Source organism: Papio anubis, chromosome 4 (genome assembly GCF_008728515.1).
Source record: "Papio anubis isolate 15944 chromosome 4, Panubis1.0, whole genome shotgun sequence".
Lineage (NCBI taxonomy): Eukaryota > Metazoa > Chordata > Mammalia > Primates > Cercopithecidae > Papio > Papio anubis.
This window is the reverse complement of record NC_044979.1, coordinates 150737804-150762148: the sequence shown is the minus strand read 5'-3', so window position 1 is coordinate 150762148 and position 24345 is coordinate 150737804. Positions and strand designations below refer to the sequence as shown.

Below are 24345 nucleotides of genomic sequence, written 5' to 3'. Positions count from 1 at the left end.
AAAATTAAAATATTTTATCAATAAACATTAATAAACATCTACGTAAACGAGTTCTTTTCCAGTTGCTTCCTGACTTTGAGAATGTCTACAAACAAAATAAGAAATTCTCTCCAAATATATGTCAATAATCAAACTTTGTAAATCCATAATGCATAAAAGTAACTATTTTTATGTAGTACAATTATTAAACTATAATGAGACATGGAGGTAACTGAATATAGTTTGAAAAACTGTGTGCTACACAAGTATAAAGTATTCATATTATGAAGAAAAACTTAAGTCCCACATAGAATCTTCCACATGTATGTATTTGTGTGTATCTCCAGAACACTTTTTCCAAGTTTTCTTTTCTTTTTTTCCTTTTGGATGAAGGGCAATTTCATTACACATTAATAAACTTCTTCGCCAAAGCTTCGTTTGGAAGCGGGGAAAAGGAAAGGGAAATTTTATTAAATGGTAAATCTATCAGCAATTAGAAATAATACTTTAACCTCAGAAGTAATACTAAAGCCTCTACCAGCACTTAAAATCTACAAAATAACGGTGCCCATTAAAAATTCTAGTTCTTCCTTTTATGAATACAACTGCAGCTATTCGATATTTCAAAGCAATAAATACTATATGAAATGCTCTATGAAAAACCATATAACTTACATAAAATCTTTTCCTTATAATCTGAAAAAGATAATATATGCTCTTTTCAACTACACTAAAAAGAACCAAGGTTAATAGAGTTCTTTATTGGTTCTTTACCTCTGCTTAAGCAACATTAATATATTATACCAACAAAAGTTTTTCAGTATGTTTCTATTAAAATAATAAGAAAAGAAAGAAAACTTACTTGTATCTGCCTGGCTTCCCACACTGATGTATCTATCATTGCCAGGAAGTGCTGTTTGGTAGTAAGTTGCCTCCTCCTGCTGAGGGGTCTTAGCATTCTTCGCAGTAAGGAAAGCCACTGCTAATTCCAAGTTTCCATTACTATCCTTCAAATATCAAGAAAAGAGTATCAAGTGTTTTGAAATAACTTTATACAATATCCTCCATAACTAACACTCTAGAACAAAACTGCTTTAGATTTGCAATTAATCTATATGATTCTAATTTTATAGTGTAAATGCATCATACATAAAGTATACTATACCAACAGTAATACCTTTTTTACTAATTAAAACTACTGATACAATGTAAAAATCCATCTCTAATTTCTTAGTCTTCATTACTTTCCTATTTGCTTAATAAGAGTCAATCACAAACTTCTACTTTTGAACAAATAAACTAAAAAATGTCTTCTGGAACTTGCCATACGGAAGAGTGCAAAATGGGTATTTAAATTAGTACTTCTACAAACAAGGACAATAAAAGATATTCCTTGTAATCCGGGTGCTGGATACATACTTAGGGGCAAATTTCAGCAAAATGTCAAGGACTCATAGGAAGAAAATGGCAAAATGTACTGAAGGGCTTGATAATGTGGAACTATGGAAAGACACACAGAATTCTGGACAGAAATACTCAACACTGTCAAGATGACAATCCTGCTCAAATTTAAACATATACATTTTACACAGTTCTCATCAAAAGCACAGCCGAATAAAAGTATTCTAAAGTTCATTTTGAAGAAAGCAGATGCCAGAATAAGAATTTTTAAAACAGCAAAATGAGAAGAGACGTGCCCAGTTACAACTTTATATTCTCTGCACAACTGACAAGTAAAACGCTAGCACTAAGACAGTTAACTGAAACAACACAGGAAACCCAGATATTCATAACGAAGCTATCTTTGTAACAGAAAACCAGACCATTAGCCAGGCAAGGGGCTCACGCCTGTAATCCCAGCACTTTGGGAGGCTGAGGTGAGCGGATCACAAAGTCAGGAGATCGAGACCATCCTGGCTAACACGGTGAAACCCCGTCTCTACTAAAAATACAAAAAATTAGCTGGGTGTGGTGGCGGCGCCTGTAGTCCCAGCAACTCGGGAGGCTGAGGCAGGAGAATGGCGTGAACCCAGGAGGCAGAGCTTGCAGTGAGCCAATATCGCGCCACTGCACTCCAGGCTGGGCGACAGAGCGAGACCCCGTCTCAAAGAAAAAGAAAAAAGAAAACCAGAACATGAAAGGTTCTGTAGGTTCCCTAAGAACTCAGACATGCACACGGGTGTAATAAGAAGCCAGTGGAGTGTTTTGAAAAGCAATGACACAGTATGACTTACATTTTAAAGTGTTTACTCTGACTATATATTAAGAACAGACTACAGGAGAGAAAGGGCAGAAGAGAGCGTCCAATATTATTGCTTTCTTATTAAATGTGGGATATGACAGAAGTAGGATCAGGATGATTCCAAAATTTAAGGACCGAGCAGCTGGCAGAATAAAGTCCCCAAGACCTACCCCAATTCTAGCAGTCAGTGACGAGAGGGGTAAGGGTGCAGTTTCAAAAGCACCATGGCTTTCAAGTATGCTATCCGTCATGATCATTAGACAATTCCTAAGTGACTCATCCAAAATGTAAGATACACTATGTTAAATAAGTAATCTAATAACAAAATAAATCTCAATGATGGCTAACATTTATTGAGCACTTACTATATGCCAAGAAATGTGCTGTTTTTCATATATTACCTCACATAATAATTTTAAAAAACAGCAGGAATTTACACAACTTGAAGTTCATTTACTTTTTAGAGCTAAAAACATTTTCTCAAATGAAAAGTACCAAAATTAATCAATGACGTTACAGTGCCCAAAAGTAGACTTCTTGTCAGTATTTATAATGGCCAACAATTAAGGTTTAAATACACTCTTTTCCCCCAGCTACTGGCAACTGAAACATAAATTTTGGAAAATTAAAAATACCTATGCTTCACACAACCTACATCAAAGGAAATGTGGATAAGACTTCATTCGAGCTATATATTTTCTAAGATTAAAAAAAAAAAAAAAAAGCGAACTCCCCAATTTACCCTGGCAAGGTCATAGGCTATGGCCTCACACTCAGCAATACATAATGAAAAAGGCAGTTTCTGAAAACAAACATGGAATTTAGTAATGATATTTATCAGAATAAAAAGGGACTAGCAATTATCTAAATGTCATAATCTCTGCTTCCTCTCCAAATACTTACAGTGGCTTCATACACCCCGCATTAATGCTCTAAACACGACTATTTCATGATTTTCCTGATGGGAGAATAAGGTGAAGCAAAGCTTCTAGTAAAAGAAGCATAAATTAAGTGTGGTACCCTGGGATCAGGCTGCCTTGGTTTCTATTCCAAGCTTCTCCACATACAGGCTGTGTGATCTTGGGCAAGTTACTTTAACCTCCCTGTTGCTCATCTTTTCAAAAGGGGGATGAAACTAATACTTATCTCATAGAGTTATTATTAGGATGAGTTAGCCCACATAAAGTACTTAAAATACTGCCTGGTAGTACTAAATGTTTAAGCAGTACTACTTATTATTATAATGACTTTTATTATAATCATCTGATAGATTATTTCTAAAAATGAATAAAGAACTCTAGGCTTGAAATCGAGTTCCAAAGGATTGGAGCTGTGTATATAACTGCAATGGCAAAAATGCTATATTGTTTTTAGCCTATAGTAGTAATATGCAAATAAGCTTAAAATACTGTACAGTTCTGTTTCTTAAATAGCTTTCATTCACTCTTTTTCAATGTGAGTATCCATATGATATGACTCATTTGGATGTCTGTGTGAAAACGAAGGTCCAACTAAGATATGACCAAAGTGACACATTTTAGTTGTTGCCTGTACTGAAGAGTTTGAAATTGAACGTTTAACTTAGGGTGTCATTAGCTGAATGGGTACAAATTTATATCTCTGCTTCTCGGGAGAAGAAAAATGTAAGCTTTCAGCCTTCTATTAATTTTCTACTTTTCCCTTCTCTTACACCTCATCCTCTAATACACCCCACCTTGCACCCTCATTTAAACTCTAAAATCATAGCTTGTAAGTAAAACCATCCATTTGAATTAGGATTCACATCCCACTATTTTGCACAAAAAGCATTTCATATACAGAAAGAGATTATCTGTCACTCTAAGGTATCATGGACATCAGACTGCTGAAAGCTAACATGCTCAAAACTGCAGTTCGTTAACTGAGGATTTTACTTTACAAAGTCCATTCCTGTATCTCTAAAACTACCACATGGTATAACCAAAAAAAAAAAACAAAAAACTTATCAAATATAATACACACTAGAGATGAGCGTATAGCACAAACTGTGTATCATAAAACAGAGGTCATACCTTCAAGGCTTGCTGTAGTATCTGGGTGTCATTAATCCCAGTAATTTCTCTCAGTTGATTCAAAAACGTTTGCTGGTGCTAGAGGGAGGAAAAAACCAAAATCATTATATTCTCAACTCTGAAAATATACTAGGAAAAGAAAACAAATGACCTTTGGTTTTCCGAAACAAACGACCTTTGGTTTTCCAAAACGAACAAACAAAACAGAATAAATTAGAGTAAAAATGGAAAAAGAACTTGAGAAAGGCCAATTTCATTTTTTTAGAAAGAATGAATTATGCTGTGGAGAACCCTTATTTCATTCTCATGTTTCAAAAAAGTATCTTCTCTAATTACTCCCCAATAAGTCTTATTTAATTAGCAGTTTCTTTTTCTTCAACCCCTCATTTATGCCATCTAACAAGAAAAGGAGTCTTATCCACGATGGTTAAGCACAAAGAGAGAAACATCTTTAGAAAAGACATGTTTTGGCAAGACATAACTCAGTGGGTAATTATACCATGGAGATCCTCAGATCTACTTTAAAAAGAGGATCATTTCACTGTGCAGTCAGTCATAAAAGATTCTAAATTGAACAGATCATTTGCCCCCATTTGCTTCAGTTCTTTATACGCTATTGGCCTACATAACTGATTACATATTACATTGTATTGGAGGGGAAAAGATGTAGAGACAGGATTTCACTATCAAACTCTTGGAGGGCCCCTACATAAAAACCAACTTCCTCCTTATATCTCTGTATTTCTTAAAGTTCCCAACACTATAAAACAGTACCATGAAATAAATTAATCACAGTGGATATGATAGGAAAAGCAAACCTAGTCAACAGAATAGGATCTATTGAAATCTTTTTTAAAAAGATGTTTCACATTTATCTCAGTAATAATTCAGTCAGGAATCTTCAATGGATGCTAAAACTACTGAATGAAAAGTTTGATCGTGAACAGAATATTTACATCATTTAAAATTCTCTTCCACAAATTATAAAGGGAGGAAGAATGACTTTATTTTGTTAACAGCAGTGAACCCGTACAGGTCTACAGCAAGCTCACTTCTTGCCTCTTCAGAAGAAAGAATTTGACCAAGGGGCATAAGGCAGAGACAGAGACCAAGGCAAGTTTTTAGAGCAGGAGTGAAAGTCTGTTAAAAAGTTTTAGAGCAGGAATGAAAGGAAGTAAAGCACACTTGGAAGGGGGCCAAGCGGGCAACTTGAAAGATCCAGTGAACAGCTGACCTTTGACTTGGGGTTTTATACATTGGCATGCCTCCAGGGTTTGCATTTCTTCTCCCCTGATTCTTCCTATAGGGTGGCTGTCCACAGGCGCAGTGGCCTGCCAGCACTGGGGAGGGGCTGCACGCACAGTGTGTTTACTGAAATTGTGCCCGTGCTCACTTAAGGCATTTTTCCCTTACCAGTTGCGTGTTCCTAAAGGAAGGTTGTATGTCAGTTAAACTCCACCGTTTTGCCTCTTAGTGCATATATGCTTAAGCTCATTCACTCAAATCCTGGGATCTTATCAGGAAGCTGCTGACGACCAGTTTCAGGTGTTTCTATCTATTGGGAGACTGCCTTTCCCTGCTGCCCGCTGTGACCAATTATTATTTTAGAGAGACGGTTAGTTAATAACAGCCTGACCACCACCTAATGGTTGCCTGACATTCCTGGGGGGAGGCCCTCTTCTGCCCTGCTCACGTCTGACTAGCTACCTACTGTAACAACAGTGCAAAACCTGACAGTCACCACCTTAACCAAGAGGTCAAAGTTAGTATTACCAATCATGGGATACAACGGCAGTGTGTGCCTCCTGACACTCTATAATCTGTGATACAGCCCTGGCGAAAATGCACAACCTATATCTCATCTTGAGGAAGCATCACACAAACCCAAACTGAAGGACACTATGAAAAATAAATATTCTATCATCTTCAAAAATGTCTATGCCATAAAAAACAGGTGGAGTCTCCACCCTAAAGGAAACTAAAGAAGTATGTCAGCCAAAGGGGGAGCTGATTGCATCCCATACCAAATGTTATGCAGGATATTGTTGAGACAACTGGAGAAATATAAATATGCACAGCTTAGTAATGACATTTTATTAATATTAAATTCTTGAATTTGATAACTCCAGTATAGTAAGAGAGTATCTTTTTTATTAGGAAATATATCCCGAAGAATTTAATGGTAAAGGGGCATGATGCCTGCAACTTACTATCAAATGGTTTGGGGAGAAAAAAGTTATGGAAGTTCTGTGTACTAAGCCGTGCAACTTTAAATTTGAAATTTCAAAATAAAAAGTTTTAAAATGTCCTGCATTCAGCTTTGTTGACATCAAATTGTAAAATAAAATTTAAGATATTGCAGCCCAAATATCTTTTACAGAAATCATCTGTATTAGGTAGAAACTATATTCAGCTACACGTAACAGATTCCCAACTAAACAGCAGCTTCAATACTCTGGAGTGTCTTTCTTTTCTAACTTAGAAGACACAATGGGCAGTTCAGACCTAGTAAGGACACCCAACATCAAGTCTTTATGTGGACCATGCATCAGAATGTCTGTCACTGCATGGTCTCCTCCTCCACTATCCTGTCCAAGTTCTAGGTAGGATAAAGAGAAGGGTCAAGGACAAAAGGTGTCTCCCAAATGAATGAGACTTCTTTAACAAGCCCCACCTACAAACTTCCACTTATACAAGCCTCACAAAGCATACACATTCGCATGGCCACTCATGGTTGCAAAGCAGATTGGGAAATGAATTTTTCGGGTGGGCAAAGGCTGCTGTGAAAATGAAATCAAGGTTCTGTTATCAAAAAGAAAAGATGTTCATTGGATAGGCATTGGCAGTGTCTGCCATGCCATCAAGGAATTTTCACTTCCATAAAATTTTTTCACAGAGCTGGGATAACCAAGATTATCCAACAATACAATACATAATAAAGTACACAAACAAAGTCATATAAAATGTCAGGAAGCTATCAAAATGGATGAATAAAAGAACTGCCAAATTTACAAAGCTGAAAGGAGAAAAATAAAATTATCTTAAACCTATCAGTTTTTATACCGTAAACCAAAAATAAAATTTGAAGCTTCAAGGCACTCTAAAATTTAACCCGAAAGACTGGTTCGGGCCATGACTGGAAGTGGGGGGTGGACATGCCTCATTATACCACTCCAGCATTAACATAAACACAGACCTTAAGTCTGGTAAGAAACATTTTCAGTCTATTCTCTCTAAAGCCTGCAACTTGAAGGCTTCATTTACATGATAAAATCCACATCTCCAAAACCCCTTATCTTAACCCAGACATTCCTTTCTATTGATAATAACTCAACCAATTGCCAATCAGAATATGTTCAAATCTACTGATGACCTGGAAGCCACCCTGGGACCAGACTTGTCCCTCACTTCCAGACTAAACCAATGTGAATCTTACATGAATTGACCGATACATTACGTCTCCTTAAAATGTCTAAAAGCAAGCTGTACCCCAACCACCTTGGACACACGTTGTCAGGACCTCCTGAGGCTGTGTCACAGGTGCGTACTTAACCCTGCCAAAATAAACTTTCTAAATTGATTGAGACTTGTCTTAAGATACTTTTTGGTTTATACTACTTTCATTTAGAAAATTACCAATAAATAGCAATGGAATCATGACTAAGCTATGCAGTACCCAACATTATGAATTAAAGGCATAAAACTTTTACAGAAATTACCTTTATTCAATTCAGTGTCTTCATTTAGTTAATATAAAATTCTTTATAATTTTTTTAAGTCTGTAATCTCACTGCTACCAGCACTCCAAATCTAATTTCATACATAAAGTATTATTTTCCTCAACTGAAAATTATTCAACCATGGCTCAGAAAAAAATTACCGAGTACCCAAGGAAATTAGTCATTTGTACAAGTGTTGATGGCCATTAATTATAAAAATTAAAAAATGGCTGTCCCCACCCAAATCTCATATTGAGTTGTAGCTCCCATAATCCTCATGTGTCATGGGAGGGACCTGGTAGAAGGTAATTGAATCACGGAGGCGGGTTTTTCCCATGCTGTTCTTGTGACAGTGAATAAGTGTTGTGAGATCTGACGGTTTTGTAAAGGAAAGTTCCCCTGCACATGCTCTCTTGCCTGCCACCATGTAAGATGTGCTACTGCTTCTCCTTTCCCTCCTGCCACGATTGTCAGGCCTCTGACAATGTGGAATTGTGAGTCCATGAAACATTTTTTTCTTTATAAATTACCCAGTCTCAGGTATGTCTTCATTAGTTGCATGAGAACAGACTAATACACTGGGTAATTTATAAAGGAAAGAGGTTTAATGGAATCATGGTTCCACATGGCTGAGGCCTCACAATCATGGCTGAAGATTAAGGAGGAGCAAAGGCACATCTTACGTGGGGGCAGGCAAGAGAGCGTCTTCAGGGGAACTGCTCTTTATAAAATCATCAGATCTTGTGACACTTATTCACTATCATGAGAACAGGATGGGGGAAACTGCCCCCATGATTCAGTTATTTCCATCTGGTCTCTCCCACGAAACATGGGGATTATGGGAACTACAATTTAAGATGAGATTTGGGTGGGGACCCAGAGCCTAACCATATCACCCAATCTCGGGTATGTCCTTACAGCAATGTGAGAACAGACTAATACAAACACACGTCCTTCCACTAAGAAAGCAGTTCTCAAACTTTAATGTACAGAAGGATGACTCCATGAGTTTGTTAATAATGATGTCCAGGCCTCATCCCCAGAGACTGATTCTAGAGGGTCTGGGTTGAGGTCTAAGGATCTGCATTTCAATAAGCACATCAAATGATTTTGATGCAGATCAACTTAGAAGCAGAGTCTGAGTTAAACATACAACTATTGTTTTTAAGTGAAAAATATATAATCTATTCAGAAGTTTTCCTTACAAAATCATATTAAGCTAAAGCAGAATACAAAATAGCATATATACAAATTAACGACTACAAGGTAAAATACAAACACAAATATAAATCCCAGAAAAGATTACACTGCCTATGCTAGACTCCCAATTCTCCCATCCCTGTATCCATACTCTTTGCCACTTTTTACTTCCTCCCACATGATGTATTCCCTTTTGTCATGGATGACGGGATTTGATCAATGGCATGTTAGCAGCCAGCATGCAAGCAGACATGAAACATACCTGCATCACTGGGCTTACCTAGTTGAACTTCTGCAACCTACTTAAGAAGAATATGAGTTGGTAGCCCACTTGCCTAAGAAGAATGAGGCATATGTGAAAACAGCTAGCCCAGCCAACCAGCAAATCTGTGAGTGTGAGTGACAATATTTTGGTATGCCACCGGGTTTTGAGGTGGTTTGTTACGGTGGTTTAATAAAGTGCAATAAGAATACTGAGTATATTATGGAGAAGCCAAGGTCTTTGAAACTGTTATTTTGCTGTTTTATCTTTCACTATAAAGTCAAACAAATATCCCAGAAAAAAATCAGGTGTATCTCTAGCATGGTTCATGTTTTCATAAATCTTGACTGAAAATGAAACAATGAAAAGAACTGGGGATCGCGGAGAAGGCTAGGTGAAAAAGAAAAAAAAAAGGTGAAAGAATTTTCTTAGCTAAACCTAAGTAGAGGGAAACAGGAAGAGGTGAACAATGAGAAAAATTCTAAGTTAGAGAAGCCACCTCATTCGTAAAGTTTTTTCCCCTTTGTTACTTGCATCTTCCAGATGTATTTTTCCTGTATTTGAAACCCTGCACCTTCATTTCCTGCAATTATGTGGGGGTTTTGTTGCCATTTCTGTTGTGATTAAGACCCTAGTCTGTTTTTCAAGGTTTGTACCTTCCCATTTATGAAACTTCTGATCTGTGATACGCCCTGATCCTCAACTGGAAATGTCCTAAATATGGTCCTCTCTTTGACCAGCAATTCCAAATCCAAGATGGTTCCCATCCAATCCACTTCCATATCTAGAGCTCCTTTTCTGGGCTCTGAGAAGATCCTTGTACAGATTTTTTTTCTCTAGTTAAGTATAGGGAGGTGAGTTCAACTTCTTCCCACTGCTAAGCCAAAAGGGCAAGATGCAGTGTCCAAAGAAATCCAGTTACTTGCAAACACTACGAAAATTAATAAGCAAAGAAGTCAAGATTACCTACAGGCCTTCAGATTCCTTCCTGTTATTTTTACTATGGCACAATAACATCCTTAAGTCTCTACTATGTGCAAAATACAGTACTATGTATTTCAGGTATAAGGAAATATTAGTAATTTCAATATAAATTAAAAATCTAAGAGGTTCATAGAAATTCTTTCCCTTCTCAGGTGGCCCCACTTAATGCTGGGTCTTTTTAAAATCCGTTTCAGTAAAGACAGCATATTTAACATCAGTATAACTTTTTGAGGATGCAAAAAAAAAAGGGATCACTGGCCCACGACAAGGAAATAAAATATGAATTTATTACACTCTTGCTGTATATCAATGTTGCGGTTATGAAAACAATGCCCCAAAGTATGGCATTCTGGCTTGCTGAGTGCTCGGAACAAAAGCAATCGAAAGGACTCAGAAGCAAGGTCTCTCTCCAACATTCTCCTGCCTCCCCACTTTCCCTTCCGAAGCACAGGGAGAGGTTTTCTCTGAAGTTCCCTTATCTGACTGAGGGACGTTCATCCAGAAGGAATGAAATTGTCTTGGATAATTCCCTGGAATCTATATAAACCAGAGATTAACTCCTATAGCAGGAGAGAAAACTAAAAATTGCCATGCCCCTGGGCATACCGTACCCAGACAGACTTTTCACCTATTCTTTTGACTATTCTTCTAAGGGCTATTTGTTACCTCAGAGACTGTATCTATATAACAAAGACAACTTTTGTTTGCAGTACAGTTCTGCCCCTCACTTTCCCAAAAAATTGTCATCATCTCTCCCAGAGCCCAGAAGAATTTTGTTCCAGGCCATTGTCTGCTCTTCAGGCACACTCGTCTCCTCTTCAAATCATTTACTCTTCCTCTAAAACTGCCTGCATCCTCCACTTCTCCCTTTATGACGAGGGGATTTAGGCTTCAATCACCTGGTCCTTTTTAGAATCTCGTATTTTTTTTGTAGCTCCCACCCATGCTTGCATGTCAATAAATTTGTACACACTTTATCTTGTTCATCTGTTTACTGTCAGTTTATTTCAGCACTCAATTAATCGAACTTTCAGAGGGAAGGTTTAAACGTCCATATACCAGACTGTTTCCAATGTTCCCAATATATATTTAGTATACATTTAATATACACATACACACACACATTTAATATATATTTAATATACACATACACACACACCCTCTAGGAAGTTACTCTCATTTTATAGCTAACAGAGACTTCAAGATATTAAGTGCAGGGACAGGATTGAAATCAGGCCTTTCAAACTCCATGTCCTTGCCATATTTTCTCAACTCTAGGACATCTAACATTGGAGACTAAAGATTTAATAAAAAATGAAAACTCAGTGCAAAAATCCACTATTATGTTGATGTAAATACTTAGAAAATGGTAAAAGAAAACTAAAGCACCACTGACAACAAGGGAGAAAAAGTTTGTGTTAAGCAGTGGGTGACTCATTAAGTCAGTCACTGGCTCTTTTAGCTAAATTTCCAAATATAAATGAAACTTGGCTCAGGAAAAAAAAGTCAAAGGTTTCCATCCTTGGGGAAAGGTGTAAGGCGGGGAGAGCAACTCTTAGAATGACCTGTAAAAAAAAAACCTTCCAAATTTTCCAATAATAGAGGGGAAAAAAAACTGATAGGAACTCCAAAGACATTCTTAAACTTCAGAATCGCATGCACTGCTAAGCACCAAAAGTAGGCATTTCAAAGTTACCTGTCAATGACAGGATTAATTCATTATACTGTCTTTAAAGTGAGTAATCACACACACATCTGATTTTGCAAAAATCTCTGCATCTACCTGATAACAGTAAACTGCTCTAGTTCATGTTCTCTTACCGTAAGAAACCTCTAACATTCACTGTCCAAGAATTTCAAGTACATAACACATCCTTCATGTTTGTAAGTCCAAACCAGTCTCTAAATAGCTAGAAAGCAAAGAAAAAGAAAAAAATCTCCTGAGTCATGTTTTTCTTGTTAATCTGTAAGCCGGATCTTTCATTTCCCTCAAATATAATATTCTATGACTTGTCTGAGGAATTTTCCTACAGTATAGTCCCTCTCAGAGTCCCTACCTCTGTCCCCAGCATTATCTTGCATTGCTTTCCCGCTGGCATTCCTCTTCCCTCTCTTTCATTCAGGGTCTACAAAATACCATTACCCTTCATAATGCAAAGGTCTCTGCACCTGGAGGTGCCTTCTGTTAGACTCACCACAAATTATAATAATATACTATGGTTAATCACAAGGTAAGTCCAAAGACAACAAGAACTCTTAAACTTCAGAAGCACATGCACTAAAGCACAGCTAGGCACCAAATGGTAATCATTTCAAAGCTATCAATGAGAGGATAATTCATTCATCACTGTACTCCTGGTACATACATATAACGCCCGGCACATGGTAAGCAATCAACATTGATTGAATAAATGGAATACAGCAGAGCCTGCAGATGTGAGCTGGAACAAGTCATATCACAAGACAAGTTTACCCACAGAAAAGAGGCACTAACTAATCACTGGAGATGGGGATGCTGGGGCTCAGGACACACTACCCCCAAATAAGACTGTAGGAGACTAGAATATGCCACCCAAAAATATACTTCTTTGGCATATTTTGAGGTAGTTATTTTGAGAAACTGCGGACACAAGAGTAACCTTGAAAAACTGTCCTTTTGTGAAAAAAAAATGTATTTTTAAAGGAAATCTACATTAGGAAAAGTATCTGTATCAGCAAGAGGGCTGCAACAACTTTTATTACTTGAGCAACTTTTCACCTACACAAGACACCCTTTATTCACCACACATTTCCTCCCCTCATGCTCTTATAACTTGTGTTGCCACCCCTCCCAGAAGCCCCAAACCCCTATCACTTTTTGTAGCTCTGGATGCTACATAAGCTTCAATTATGTGACCCTTCCTCAAGTCTCTTATTTTGTGGGACTCCTGTAAGTACCTATGTAATTAAAATGGTTTTTCTCTTGTTAATCTGCCTCTTGTCAATTTAATTTCTAGTCCAGCCAAAGAACCTAGAAAGGTAAAGAGAAGCCATTTTTTTCCCTCTCATACAAGAACGAGAAGCATACATTTATCAGGCCAACTAATAAGCAAATTTTCTAATTCTTCTAAATTCAAGAAACATACATAAGTCAGGCCCACTTACTAAGCAAACTTTCTACACTCCTACATTCCATCTAGAAATTCCTAGTTCTGGTCCTGTCAATCTCACTTGAAAGTTTGTATAAAATATAATATTATTGAAATTCCCTATTGCAAATATTCTATATAATAGTCCCATGAATGTGTAAGCAGACAAGGAGGGTCCCCAGGGACTACAGGAATCTAATCAGCTTGAGTAACTGGCCTATTTACAACCTCCTACCTTACCACCTGTTTTTTCCCAAACCCTGTGAGGAATGAGCTCACCTAATCAGTTGGAGCCAGCTCCTGACAGACCCTGGCAACAGATAGATGAACCCAAGTGTACTTTCCTCATTACCATGCTCAAGTCAGCACCCTGGGGGAACTACAGCTTCATTACCATACCATGTTACCTGCCTGCTGGCACAGTGACTCACTGCATTGCACCACTGGGACCCCTCCTCTACATGTGATGTCACAGCCTCTCCCTTCTCCATCACCCCACACAACCTCCCTGTCACTTTCCCTTGAGGAGACAATGCTCTAAAGAATACTCCGTGTATTCTCCTTATTTGTGACAAGTAGTAAAACTCCTACTGATCAAAACCTGCATTCTCTCAATGAGCTGTTTATTACTCACCAGGCAACTAATCCCAGTTTTCAAGTGTTTGGGGGGTAACAAATGGTTCAGGTATGCTGCATATCCCGCTGTCACAGATTGAAGTTTTTCTCAATCTTTTTGGATTAACAGCACTTTACCATTAAAATAAATTATTCATATATCTCTATGGGCACATAAATCTGAAGGTATACCCTTTCCATTAAAGCTTAAAAATGACAAAAATTCTAAATTTTAAGTCTCTTCCTACTTTTTATAGAATTCCAGAGCTAAAACATTAAGCATTCATGTAATCTAGAAAAAACAAATGAGATATTTTATGAGAAACAGCTAGCAGAGAACAATGGATATAGCTAGTCCCAGATAAATGATGGTTTCCATCCTCCCTTGCCGCAGAGCCCTTTTTCCTACCTGTCACCCAACCTTTCAACCATATCTGCATCATGTATATGACCCTTAAGAGTATTCCCCATCTGGGCCAGGCGCAGTGGCTCACGCCTGTAATCCCAACATTCTGGGAGGCCAAAGTGGGTGGATCACAAGGTCAGGAGTTCAAGACCAGCCTGGCCAATATGGTGAAACTCTGTCTCTACTAAAAAATACAAAAATTAGCTGGGCATGGTGGCAGGCGCCTATAGTCCCAGCTACTCGGGAGGCTGAGGCAGGAGAATGGTGGGAACCCGGGAGGCGGAGCTTGCAGTGAGTCGAGATCGCGCCACTGCACTCCAGCCTGGGGGACAGAGAGAGACTCCATCTCAAAAAAAAAAAAAAAGTATTCCCCATCTGGCTAAGTGTGGTGGCTCACACCCATAATCCCAACACTTTGCGAGGCCGAGGCAGGCGGATCACCTGAGGTCAGGAGTTCGAGACCAACCTGATCAACATGGTGAAACCCCATCTCTACCAAAAATACAAAATTAGCCAGGCGTGGTGGCACATGCCTGTAATCCCTGTAATCGGGAGGCTGAGGCAGGAGAATCGCCTGAACCCAGAAGGCGGAGGTTGCAGTGAGCTGAGATTGCACCACTGTACTCTAGCCTGGGCAACAAGAGCGAAACTCCATCTCAAAAAAAAATTTTTTTTTAATTAAAATGTAAAAGAGTATTCCCCATCCCTATTAATTAGTAGATAAAAGAAATGCATCATTAGTAGAAACTCTAAATGTAATTATCCCAAAAAATATTGTTACTCAGCACCATAAGCTAAGTTCACACAGAGTTAAATACATTTCTAAATAAGAACACAACACCAGGAAACATGGTTTCTATGGGAACATGTATTTTCAGTTCCAAAAACCCAACTTGCAAAATCTCTTAGAACACAGTCTGTTTTTAAATTACAGTGCCTATATTCTGGAAAACAAGTAGGTAAATAAAACTTTTATGAATCAAATCATATCCTTGAATCACCATGTCTGCCGTTTAAATAAAATATGTGTTTAACTTGTTTTTGATGCTAATAGTCAGATTCCTATTACAGCTCTCTTGTCCAATTAAATCTTTCTGCATCTCTACTTTCCGTACTTGTTTGCCTAATTAACTTATAATCCAAAAATAAACTCCCTTATACTAATAAAACAAAATAAACGTGCTCTAAGTAGAATTCTAAAACCGGAATACTATGTAATTCCTAGCCGTTATATTTGTCACAATTCCTTAAAGCAAATACAGTTTTTGGTCAAGCTAATTACTTATATAATATGTCCTGTGGTCTCTTGGAAACTCCATTCATCTAGATATAAAGCACATACTCTACACTACTTCAAAAGAGCTACTGGCAGGAATGTCCCAAGCTGCAGCAGTTCTGCAACCTGCTCTGCCATCCAGCGGGCTCCATTCACAACCTCTCCAACAAGAACTAAATCTCTCAGCGTCGTGGGGCTTCCGGAGGGCCTCTCCCAAATTTGCTTCTTCCTTCAGAGTCCTCTTTTCCTTTAGCAGCCAATCATTGTTCCTACTCAATACTTCTTTATACCAAATCTTCTTTGTTCTAATTTTTGTGCTTTCTTTGTGTCCTCATTGGACCCTGATACAACTTCCTTGAAAACAATTTTTGTATACTAAGAGTGTATTAATAATATAATTCTATAGTTTTAAGGAAAAAAAAGGGCCAGGAGCGGTGGCTCACACCTGTAATCCCAGCACTTTGGGAGGCTAAGGTGGGCAGATCACAAGGTCAGGACAGCGAGACCATCCTGGCTGACACGGTGAAACCCCATCTCTACTAAAAATACAAAAAAATTAGCCAGGCCTGGTTGTGGGTGCCTGTAGTCCCAGCTACTGGGGAGGCTGAGGCAGGAGAATGGCGTGAACCCAGGAGGCGGAGCTTGCAATGAGCTGAGATCACTCCAGCCTGGGCAACAGAGCGAGACTCTGTCTCAAAAAACAAAACAAAACAGAAAGAGAATTCGGGGAGCAAGTTAACCATATATGCTGAGCATTATCATAGAACTACTGTTTACTGAACACTTATTAAAAGGATATAAGGGGCCAGGCACAGTGGCTCATGCTTGTAATCCCAGCACTTTGGGAGCCTGACGCAGGTGGATCACCTGAGGTCAGGAGATCGAGACCAGCCTGACCAATATGGTGAAACCCCATCTCTATTAAAAATACAAAAATTAGCCGGGCATGGTGGCATGCACCTGTACTCCCAGCTACTCAAGAAGCTGAGACAGGAGAATTGCTTCAACCAGGGAAACGGAGGTTGCAGTGAGCCGAGATCGTGCCACTACACTCCTACACTCCAGCCTGGGCAACAGAGTGAGACTCCATCTCAAGGGAAGAAAAAAAAAAAAACATACAGATATATATATATGTGTGTGTGTATATATATATGGCACTGGAGATTTCATTAAGGTATAAGTTTTTGTGGCAAATAGCACCCAGCCTGAAGCTGAAGCTACATAGCCTCTCCTCCCCAAACACCCCAGACCCAGGCCAGTCATCTGATCAGCACAGAATAGATAGTAAATTCCAAAGGCTTTAGGGGCTCCATGCCAGGAACAAGGGAAAAAGATCAAATATTTATTATTATATCACACTCAGCCAAGTAAAACCACATGTAGATAACAGAAGGCACTAAATCATTTAAGATTTGTCCTTGCTCATAGACTTCTCTTTACTTGAAATAACACTTCGACCTGCCTACAAATCTTCAACAATTTATTTCAGTTATTACCTCCTTTATAAGATCTTTCCTAGTCTTCCTAGATCCTCTTAGTTCTACCTACAAATACTTTATTTAACTTTCAATATCATCCGTGCACCTCTGGCTCTAGCCACTACCAATTTAAAAGCTTTTTGTATGTTATCTATTTCTTAATCTGCTTAAAACAAAGAATCAATAAATGAATGGTCATGATACTGTGTGATGACTGTCTAATCAGAAATGTACACATGCAATTGAAAACCTAAAACTAGAATTTATGTGAAGATATAACACTACACTTATTCTCAATACACATACTTGACAGTAATGAACATATATGACTTGGACATTATACAATCTCTCAACGATAAAGCTTGCAAAGAGGAAATCAGGAAATCAAAGACAAACCTTGGAAAAGTCCCACAGATAAGCAGAAACACATACTAGCAATAAAGCAATACTTAGAATACAATTATTACTTCAGTATAAGAATACTACTTCACAATGTCTACAAAAGCAGTTATCACGCTGCACAGTATGTCACTCTCTTGATTGCCCAGGCACTCAAATATGTACACAAGGCAAAGTACTCACAAGTTCTAATATTTATTTGGCGCTAACTTAAAAGTAAGCTATAACTGTTACCTCTTATTACTAAGAACAGATGATTGGTTGCTAAAGGGTAAAGAGAACTCTACAGGAAGAAATAAATTTGGGAGAGGCCCTCCGGAAGCAAGGTATCCTACTCTGCACTAAATCACACAACCTGTTCAGTTCAACATGGAAATATCGGCATTCATTCAGCTATAGCTTAAGAAAAAAAAAAATTAAAAAAAAAAAAAACACTTAGGAGCATATCTGTTACAGTTTTACAATAAAAAGACCAAAAATACCACTCACTCTACAATAATGGTTATTAATTAGACATCAAGTCAGAAATGTAGTATGGATGACAACAGAAATAAAATTTACTCCCAAAAGCTGAACATATTACAATATCCTAAAATACATATATCAATTTCCTTAGTTGAAGCCACAAATGCCAAATTTATTCTGCAAAACACTGCCATCTGTCAAATGAAGCTAACCTTGTTACTCTGAACTTCTCCGGTTTTGTAGTTTTGGTTACATTTAAGTTACTAGTTGGTTTTTCAACTTATTACATAATAGCTACCCAGCAGAACATAATAAATGTATGCCTAGTTTATAAACAAGTTTCAGTAAAACCATAATAAAAATATTTTAATTTGGCTGAGCACAGTGGCTCATATCTGTAATGCCAATGATTTGGAAGGCCAAAGTGAAAGGCTTGCTTAACACTAGGAACTCAAGACCAGCCTGGGAAACAGAGCGAGACCCCATCTCTACAAAAAAAAAAAAAAAAAAAACTAAAAAATGGCTGAGTGGATGGTACACACCTGTAGTCCCAGCTACTTGGGAGGCCGAGGAGGGAGGACAGTGCGGGCCCCGGAGTTTGAGGCTGAAGCAAGCTATGATTATGCCACTGCACTCCAGCCTGGGCAACAGAGCAAGACTCTGTCTCAAAAATACATTTTTTAATTCAAGGGCAAGCGTTCCTGACACCTGTTTTTCTTTAAAATGGTCCCAATTTAAGAATTTAAAAAGTATACATACTGTTGTCAGGTAGAGTATTAATGGGAAGGAGGAAGTGCTCAATAAAGTTGCTGGTTCTCCAGAGGGGAAAAATAAATTCTGACATTTACTCAAACAATATGCAAAAATCAAACCCAAGTGGAATGAAACTTAAATCCTGAATGAAGACAAATTAAGAAAACACTTAGAGGGCAATAAATGAGACTATCTTTATGAAACAGGATATGGAAGTTCAAATATTAAAAGAAACTAATTATATATGAAACTAAAAAATAAAAATGTCTATTCATGTAAGAACATAAAGAAAATAAAAAGACATTGTAAAAACAGAAAATATCTGGAAAACATACACAGTAGTTTCTCCTTCTCTTGTTTCACTTTTTGAAGTTTCAGTTACCAGTGATCAAGTGCAGTTCAAAAATATGAAAAATTCCAGAAACGATGTTTTAAATTGTGCAGTATTCTGAGTGCTGTGCATAATGAAATCTCATTCCATGCCACCCACAACATGAGTCTTCCTTTGGTCCAACATATCCACACTGTGTATACCACCCACTTACTAGTCAGCAGCCATCTCACTTATCGGGTATTTTTGAAAAAGATTACATTCACACAACATTATATTACCATAGTTGTTCTATTTCATTATTAGTTATTGTTGTTAGTCTCTACTGTACCTAATTTATACATTAAACTTTATCACAGGTAGGTATATATAAGAAAAAACCATATATACTATATTCTATATAGTATTGAACCATAATATATATGGCATACTATTTCAAATATTTTGAAAACATACATAGTATGTTATGTGAATGTAATCTCTTTTAAAATATACTATATACATGGGTCAATACTAGCCACAGTTTCAGGCATCCACTGGGGGTCTTGGAACATACTCCATGAGGGTAAAGGTGGATTACTGTAAATAGAAAAACAAAAGTAGAATCTAAACCATAAAGAACTACCTCAAATCATAAAGAAAAAGATAAATAGCCCAAAAGAAAAAACAGGCAAGAGAAACAAATGTCCATTTCACAGAAAAGAATCACAATGGACCATAAACATATAAAAAGATAAACAAATAGTTTGTAGAATGGTTAAGCTGTAGTATATCTAGAAGTATAAATGAACAATAACACAACATTTTTAACAAAAAGTGCAACAACTAAAATCATACTTAGTAAAAGACAGATTTCCATATAAAATCGGGAACAAGACAAAGATGTCTGTCACCACCACTTCTATTAAACATTTTACAGAAGACCCCAAAGAGTACAATTTTTAAAATGAATAAAGGTGGTAAATAAAGTTATTAGAATAAGTGAATTTCACGAAGTAGCAGATACAAGCTTCATATGCAAAAATCAACCACATTCTCTATACCAGCAAAAAACAATTGGAATATAAAACTAAAAAATACTGCCAGGGTACAGGGGCTCATGACTGTAATCCCAGCACTTTGGGAGGCCAAGGCTGGTGGATCACGCAGTCCAGAGCTCGAGACCAACCTGGCTATAACACAGTGAAACCCCATCTGTACTAAAAATACAAAAAATTAGCCAGGCGTGGTGGCACGCACCTGTAGTCCCAGCTACCAGGGAGGCTGAAGCAGGAAAATCACTTGAACCTGGGAGGCAGAAATTGCAGTGAGCCGAGATCGCACCACTGCACTCCAGCCTGGGGACAAAATGAGACTGCGTCTCAAAAAAAATAAAAGTAAAAAATAACATTTACGATAGCATCAAAAAAGTCAACTCTAACAAAAGATATGCAAAGACCTTTAAACTAAACTGTTAAAAAATAAAACCTAAATAAATGGAGAAATATATGTGTTCTTGAATTGGAAGGCTAAAATACTGTAAGGATGTCCAAACAGTCAGAATGAATCTATATATCCAACACAATCCCACTCAAAACTCCCAGCAGGCTCTTTGTCCAACTGTTCAAAGTGCTTCAGAATTGTATTTGGAAATGCAAAAAAATCTAGAATAGCCAAAACAAATTTCTAACAAGAACAAAGTTGAAGAACTTACATTTACCCACATTTCAAAGCCACAGTAATCAAGACAGTATAGCACAGCATAAGGATCGAAAGGAACAGAATTCAAAAATAAACCCATTCATACTGGTCAATTAATTTTCCAGAAAGGTACCAATGTAATTCAATGACGAAAGGACAGCTTTTTCAAAAGTAGGTGCGGGGACAGTTAGATATCCACATGCAATAAATGAACTTTGACTCTCATACCTCAGAACACACACAGAAATGAATTCCAAATGGACCATAAACCTAAAACGACAAAACTTCTAGCACGAAACACAGGGAGAAAAAAAAGGTTTACAAACTAAGTTTCAAGAAAAAGGGTAAAGTACTAACTATAAAAGTAAATTAAACAATCAATATTAAAATACTTCAACTTCAGAGAAACTGTTAAGAAAATACAAATACAAGCCACGCATTGGGAGAAAGTATTTGTAATTACATACACATGATAAAACACACCCAACATATAAAGAATTCCTACAACTCAACAGCAAGAAGATAACCCAACTAAGAAATTGGGAAATAATCTTAACATGTCAGAAAGAAGACATAAAAATGGTCAATAAGTAAAAGACAGAGGCCCTGGGTTCCTACTAGCTCTCCTGCAACATCGCCTGCCTGCCTCCCACACCTTCCTCGCCCACACCATAAAAGACCCCCAGCTTAGAAGCTTAAGGAAGAACAGCATCAGCACTCAGGAAAAGGAGGAGGGAGAAGGGAGGGGAGAATAGGAAAGAGGAGAAAGAGAGCGAGTAGGGTGGTGGTGGGGGCGGAGGCAGCAGCCCTAAAGTGGTTAGTCAGCCCTCTTGCTTTAGACAGCAAACTGAGAGAATTCTACCCACTCTTCTGCTCATGCAAGAAATGCTTGGAAGAGCATTTACTTTCATCCAAAAACCGCACACCCGGCTGGGCGCGGTGGCTCACGCCTGTAATCCCAGCACTTTGGGAGGCTGAGGCAGGTGGGCCTGAGGTCAGGGGTTCAAGACTCTCCTGGACAACATGGCAAAACCCTGTCTCTAGTAAAAATACAAAAATTAGACGGGCGTGGTGGTGGGTGCCTGTAGTCCCAGCTACTCAGGACGTTGGGGCAGGAGAATCGCTTGAACCCGGGAGACGTTGGCTGCAGTGAGCTGAGATCGCGCCACTGCACTCCAGCCCGGGCAACAAGAGCGAAACTCTGCCTCAAAAACAAAACAAAACAAAACTGCAGACCCTAGGCAGCTGAGGCAGGAAGATCACTTGAGGTCAGGAGTAGCCTGGCCAACATGGTAAAACCCCATCATAAAAATCAGCCAGACCTGGTGCTGTGCACCTGTAGTCCCAGCTACTTGGGAGGCTGAGGCATGACAATCACTTGAACCCAGGAGGCAGAGCTGCAGTGGGCCAGATCGCACCACTGCACTCCAGCCTGAGTGACAGAGTGAGACCTTTGTCTCAAAAATAACAACAACAACAAAAAAACAACTGCAGACCCTAAGGTTTGCCTAAACCAACACCAAGATGGACAAAAATAAGCTAATGGCAACACCAAACCCCACCAATGTTCACACAGCCCTAGGACCATACCTCCAAGCACAACAAGACCCCCACGACCTGAGGGAGCAGCTCTGATCTCTGTAACCCCAAAGGCCTGGACCCCCTGCCCACTTTACACCATAGAAACCACAGGTTTATACGCTGCTTACAGCTACTCAGCTGCAGTTCCACATGCTCAGGTACTCTGGTGCTCTCCTCCTGACCCCACCCAGCAAGAATGGGAATACTGTCAGTTCTGTAAGTTCCACTGTTCTAAGGATTTCAATTCCTGCCTCCTTTGGGAAGAAGCCCAGAAGCCAGTTCTGCATGATGCTACCAAAATTGGCAAAGAGAGTGTCCACTGACCCTAAGAGGCCTGTGCAGAGCTGTTTCTGATAGCCACAGTAGACAAATTCCTAGGCAGGCAGGGACGGGTCCCTGGTGAAACCCGACCTTCAAACCAAAGACAGTTTAAAGCCTGAACACCAAGCTGCCAGTTCTAGATAAAGTCCACCGCCGGAGTGAAAACTTCTTTTCTTTTTGCCTCTTTCCCAATTGGTTCTTTCTGAATAATGCTTTTAAACCAATTGAATGTTGCCTTTTCCAAGGCTACCTACAGCCATCTCTTCATTCCAAATCTAAAAAAATTCTGGATTCAACTACAAAGACGGCTACCAGCTTTCAGGGCCCCTCTCACACAGAAGGCTATCCACTTCACATCCCCTCTCATTGTTGAAGGCTTTTCTGTTGCTCAATAAAACTTGCCGAACAGCGGGAACGAAAACAGCTGTAACACGCACCTGGCCGGCTCCTGGAGCTGCAGGCGGTGGGCATGAAAAAAGCTGTTACATACTCCCATTTGCTGGACTATGGGAGGGATGAGCTGCGACCCCTCCGAGGGCCCAAACCTCAGGACTCCCCAGACTAGAGCTGTAATACACCCCCATTCGCAAAGCCGTGGGCAGCAGGAACAAACGAGCTCTAATACATCCCCATCCACTGAGCCATGAGCGCCAGGAACAAGAGAGGGCTGCGGCACTCCCAGGTGGCTCAGACCTCGGGCGGGTCTCCCCAGGCAGAAGCTATCACACCCGCTTGGGGCTCCACGGTTGCTGCGTCTCCGAGTTTTTGGGTTCCACCACGTTCCTCTCGTCTGAATGCGGGAGTCGAGCTGTGGCAGCCACATGCAGTACACCCGGTCCCACCATGCGGTGAGCACGGAGTGGCAGTGGTCGTGGGATCTGGGCTGGGGATCAGCCGAGAGCAGCCTGCCAGGCCCAGCAGGCAGAGCGAGCCCAGTGAGTAAGTAAAGTCTGGGCAGAGGCGCTGCTGGCCTTAGAGGTTTCTGGCTGGGGAATTGGCACCGATAAAATCTTGTGTCACTTCTTCCCTCCAAAAATGGAGGATTTTTAAACCTGAGGTAGTGGACCATTTCCTGTTTCCTTTCTTCCGTGCTCATCCTCAGCCCTGCCCAGCTCCAAAGCCTTTCTCCAAGGCCCCATGGGAAAATTTCAGGGCATTCTTGATGAGACACCCAGACCCAGCCCAGAGGCCTCACACGAAGACAAAGAAAACCCCAGAACTTCAGCCCAGTGTTTCTGTAGCTCCACCTTAACTGAGACATTTGATTATGCATGTATTCTGGCATGAATTAAGACACAAAACTTTTCTATATGTGAATGCACAGTTGGTTCGCACATCGGTGTTACCAGAACAGGTCCTGGCCACTAATGGTACATTACTCCTGGCTCCTCTCTGCACACCCCTCCCCAATACATCTGTCCCACTTCCGTGAGGATGTAGCTCCCAGCTCTGTAGACAATTCTGCCCTATGACCT

At 39.2% G+C, this 24345-nt stretch overlaps 1 protein-coding gene across 5 annotated transcripts in view; it reads right to left on the bottom strand.

Annotated features, from left to right (window-relative positions):
* The window catches only part of USP25 (ubiquitin specific peptidase 25), a 143921-nt gene that overhangs the window by 107773 nt on the left and 11803 nt on the right, over positions 1-24345 (bottom strand). For all 5 annotated transcript variants that reach the window (XM_003895613.4, XM_017956514.3, XM_003895612.4 and 2 more), the window contains exons 2-3: positions 4273-4350; positions 842-986 (exon numbers count right to left, since the gene is read on the bottom strand). In XM_003895613.4, coding sequence (XP_003895662.1) covers positions 842-986; positions 4273-4350 — 223 coding nt within the window. The remainder of the gene's footprint in view (positions 1-841; positions 987-4272; positions 4351-24345) is intronic.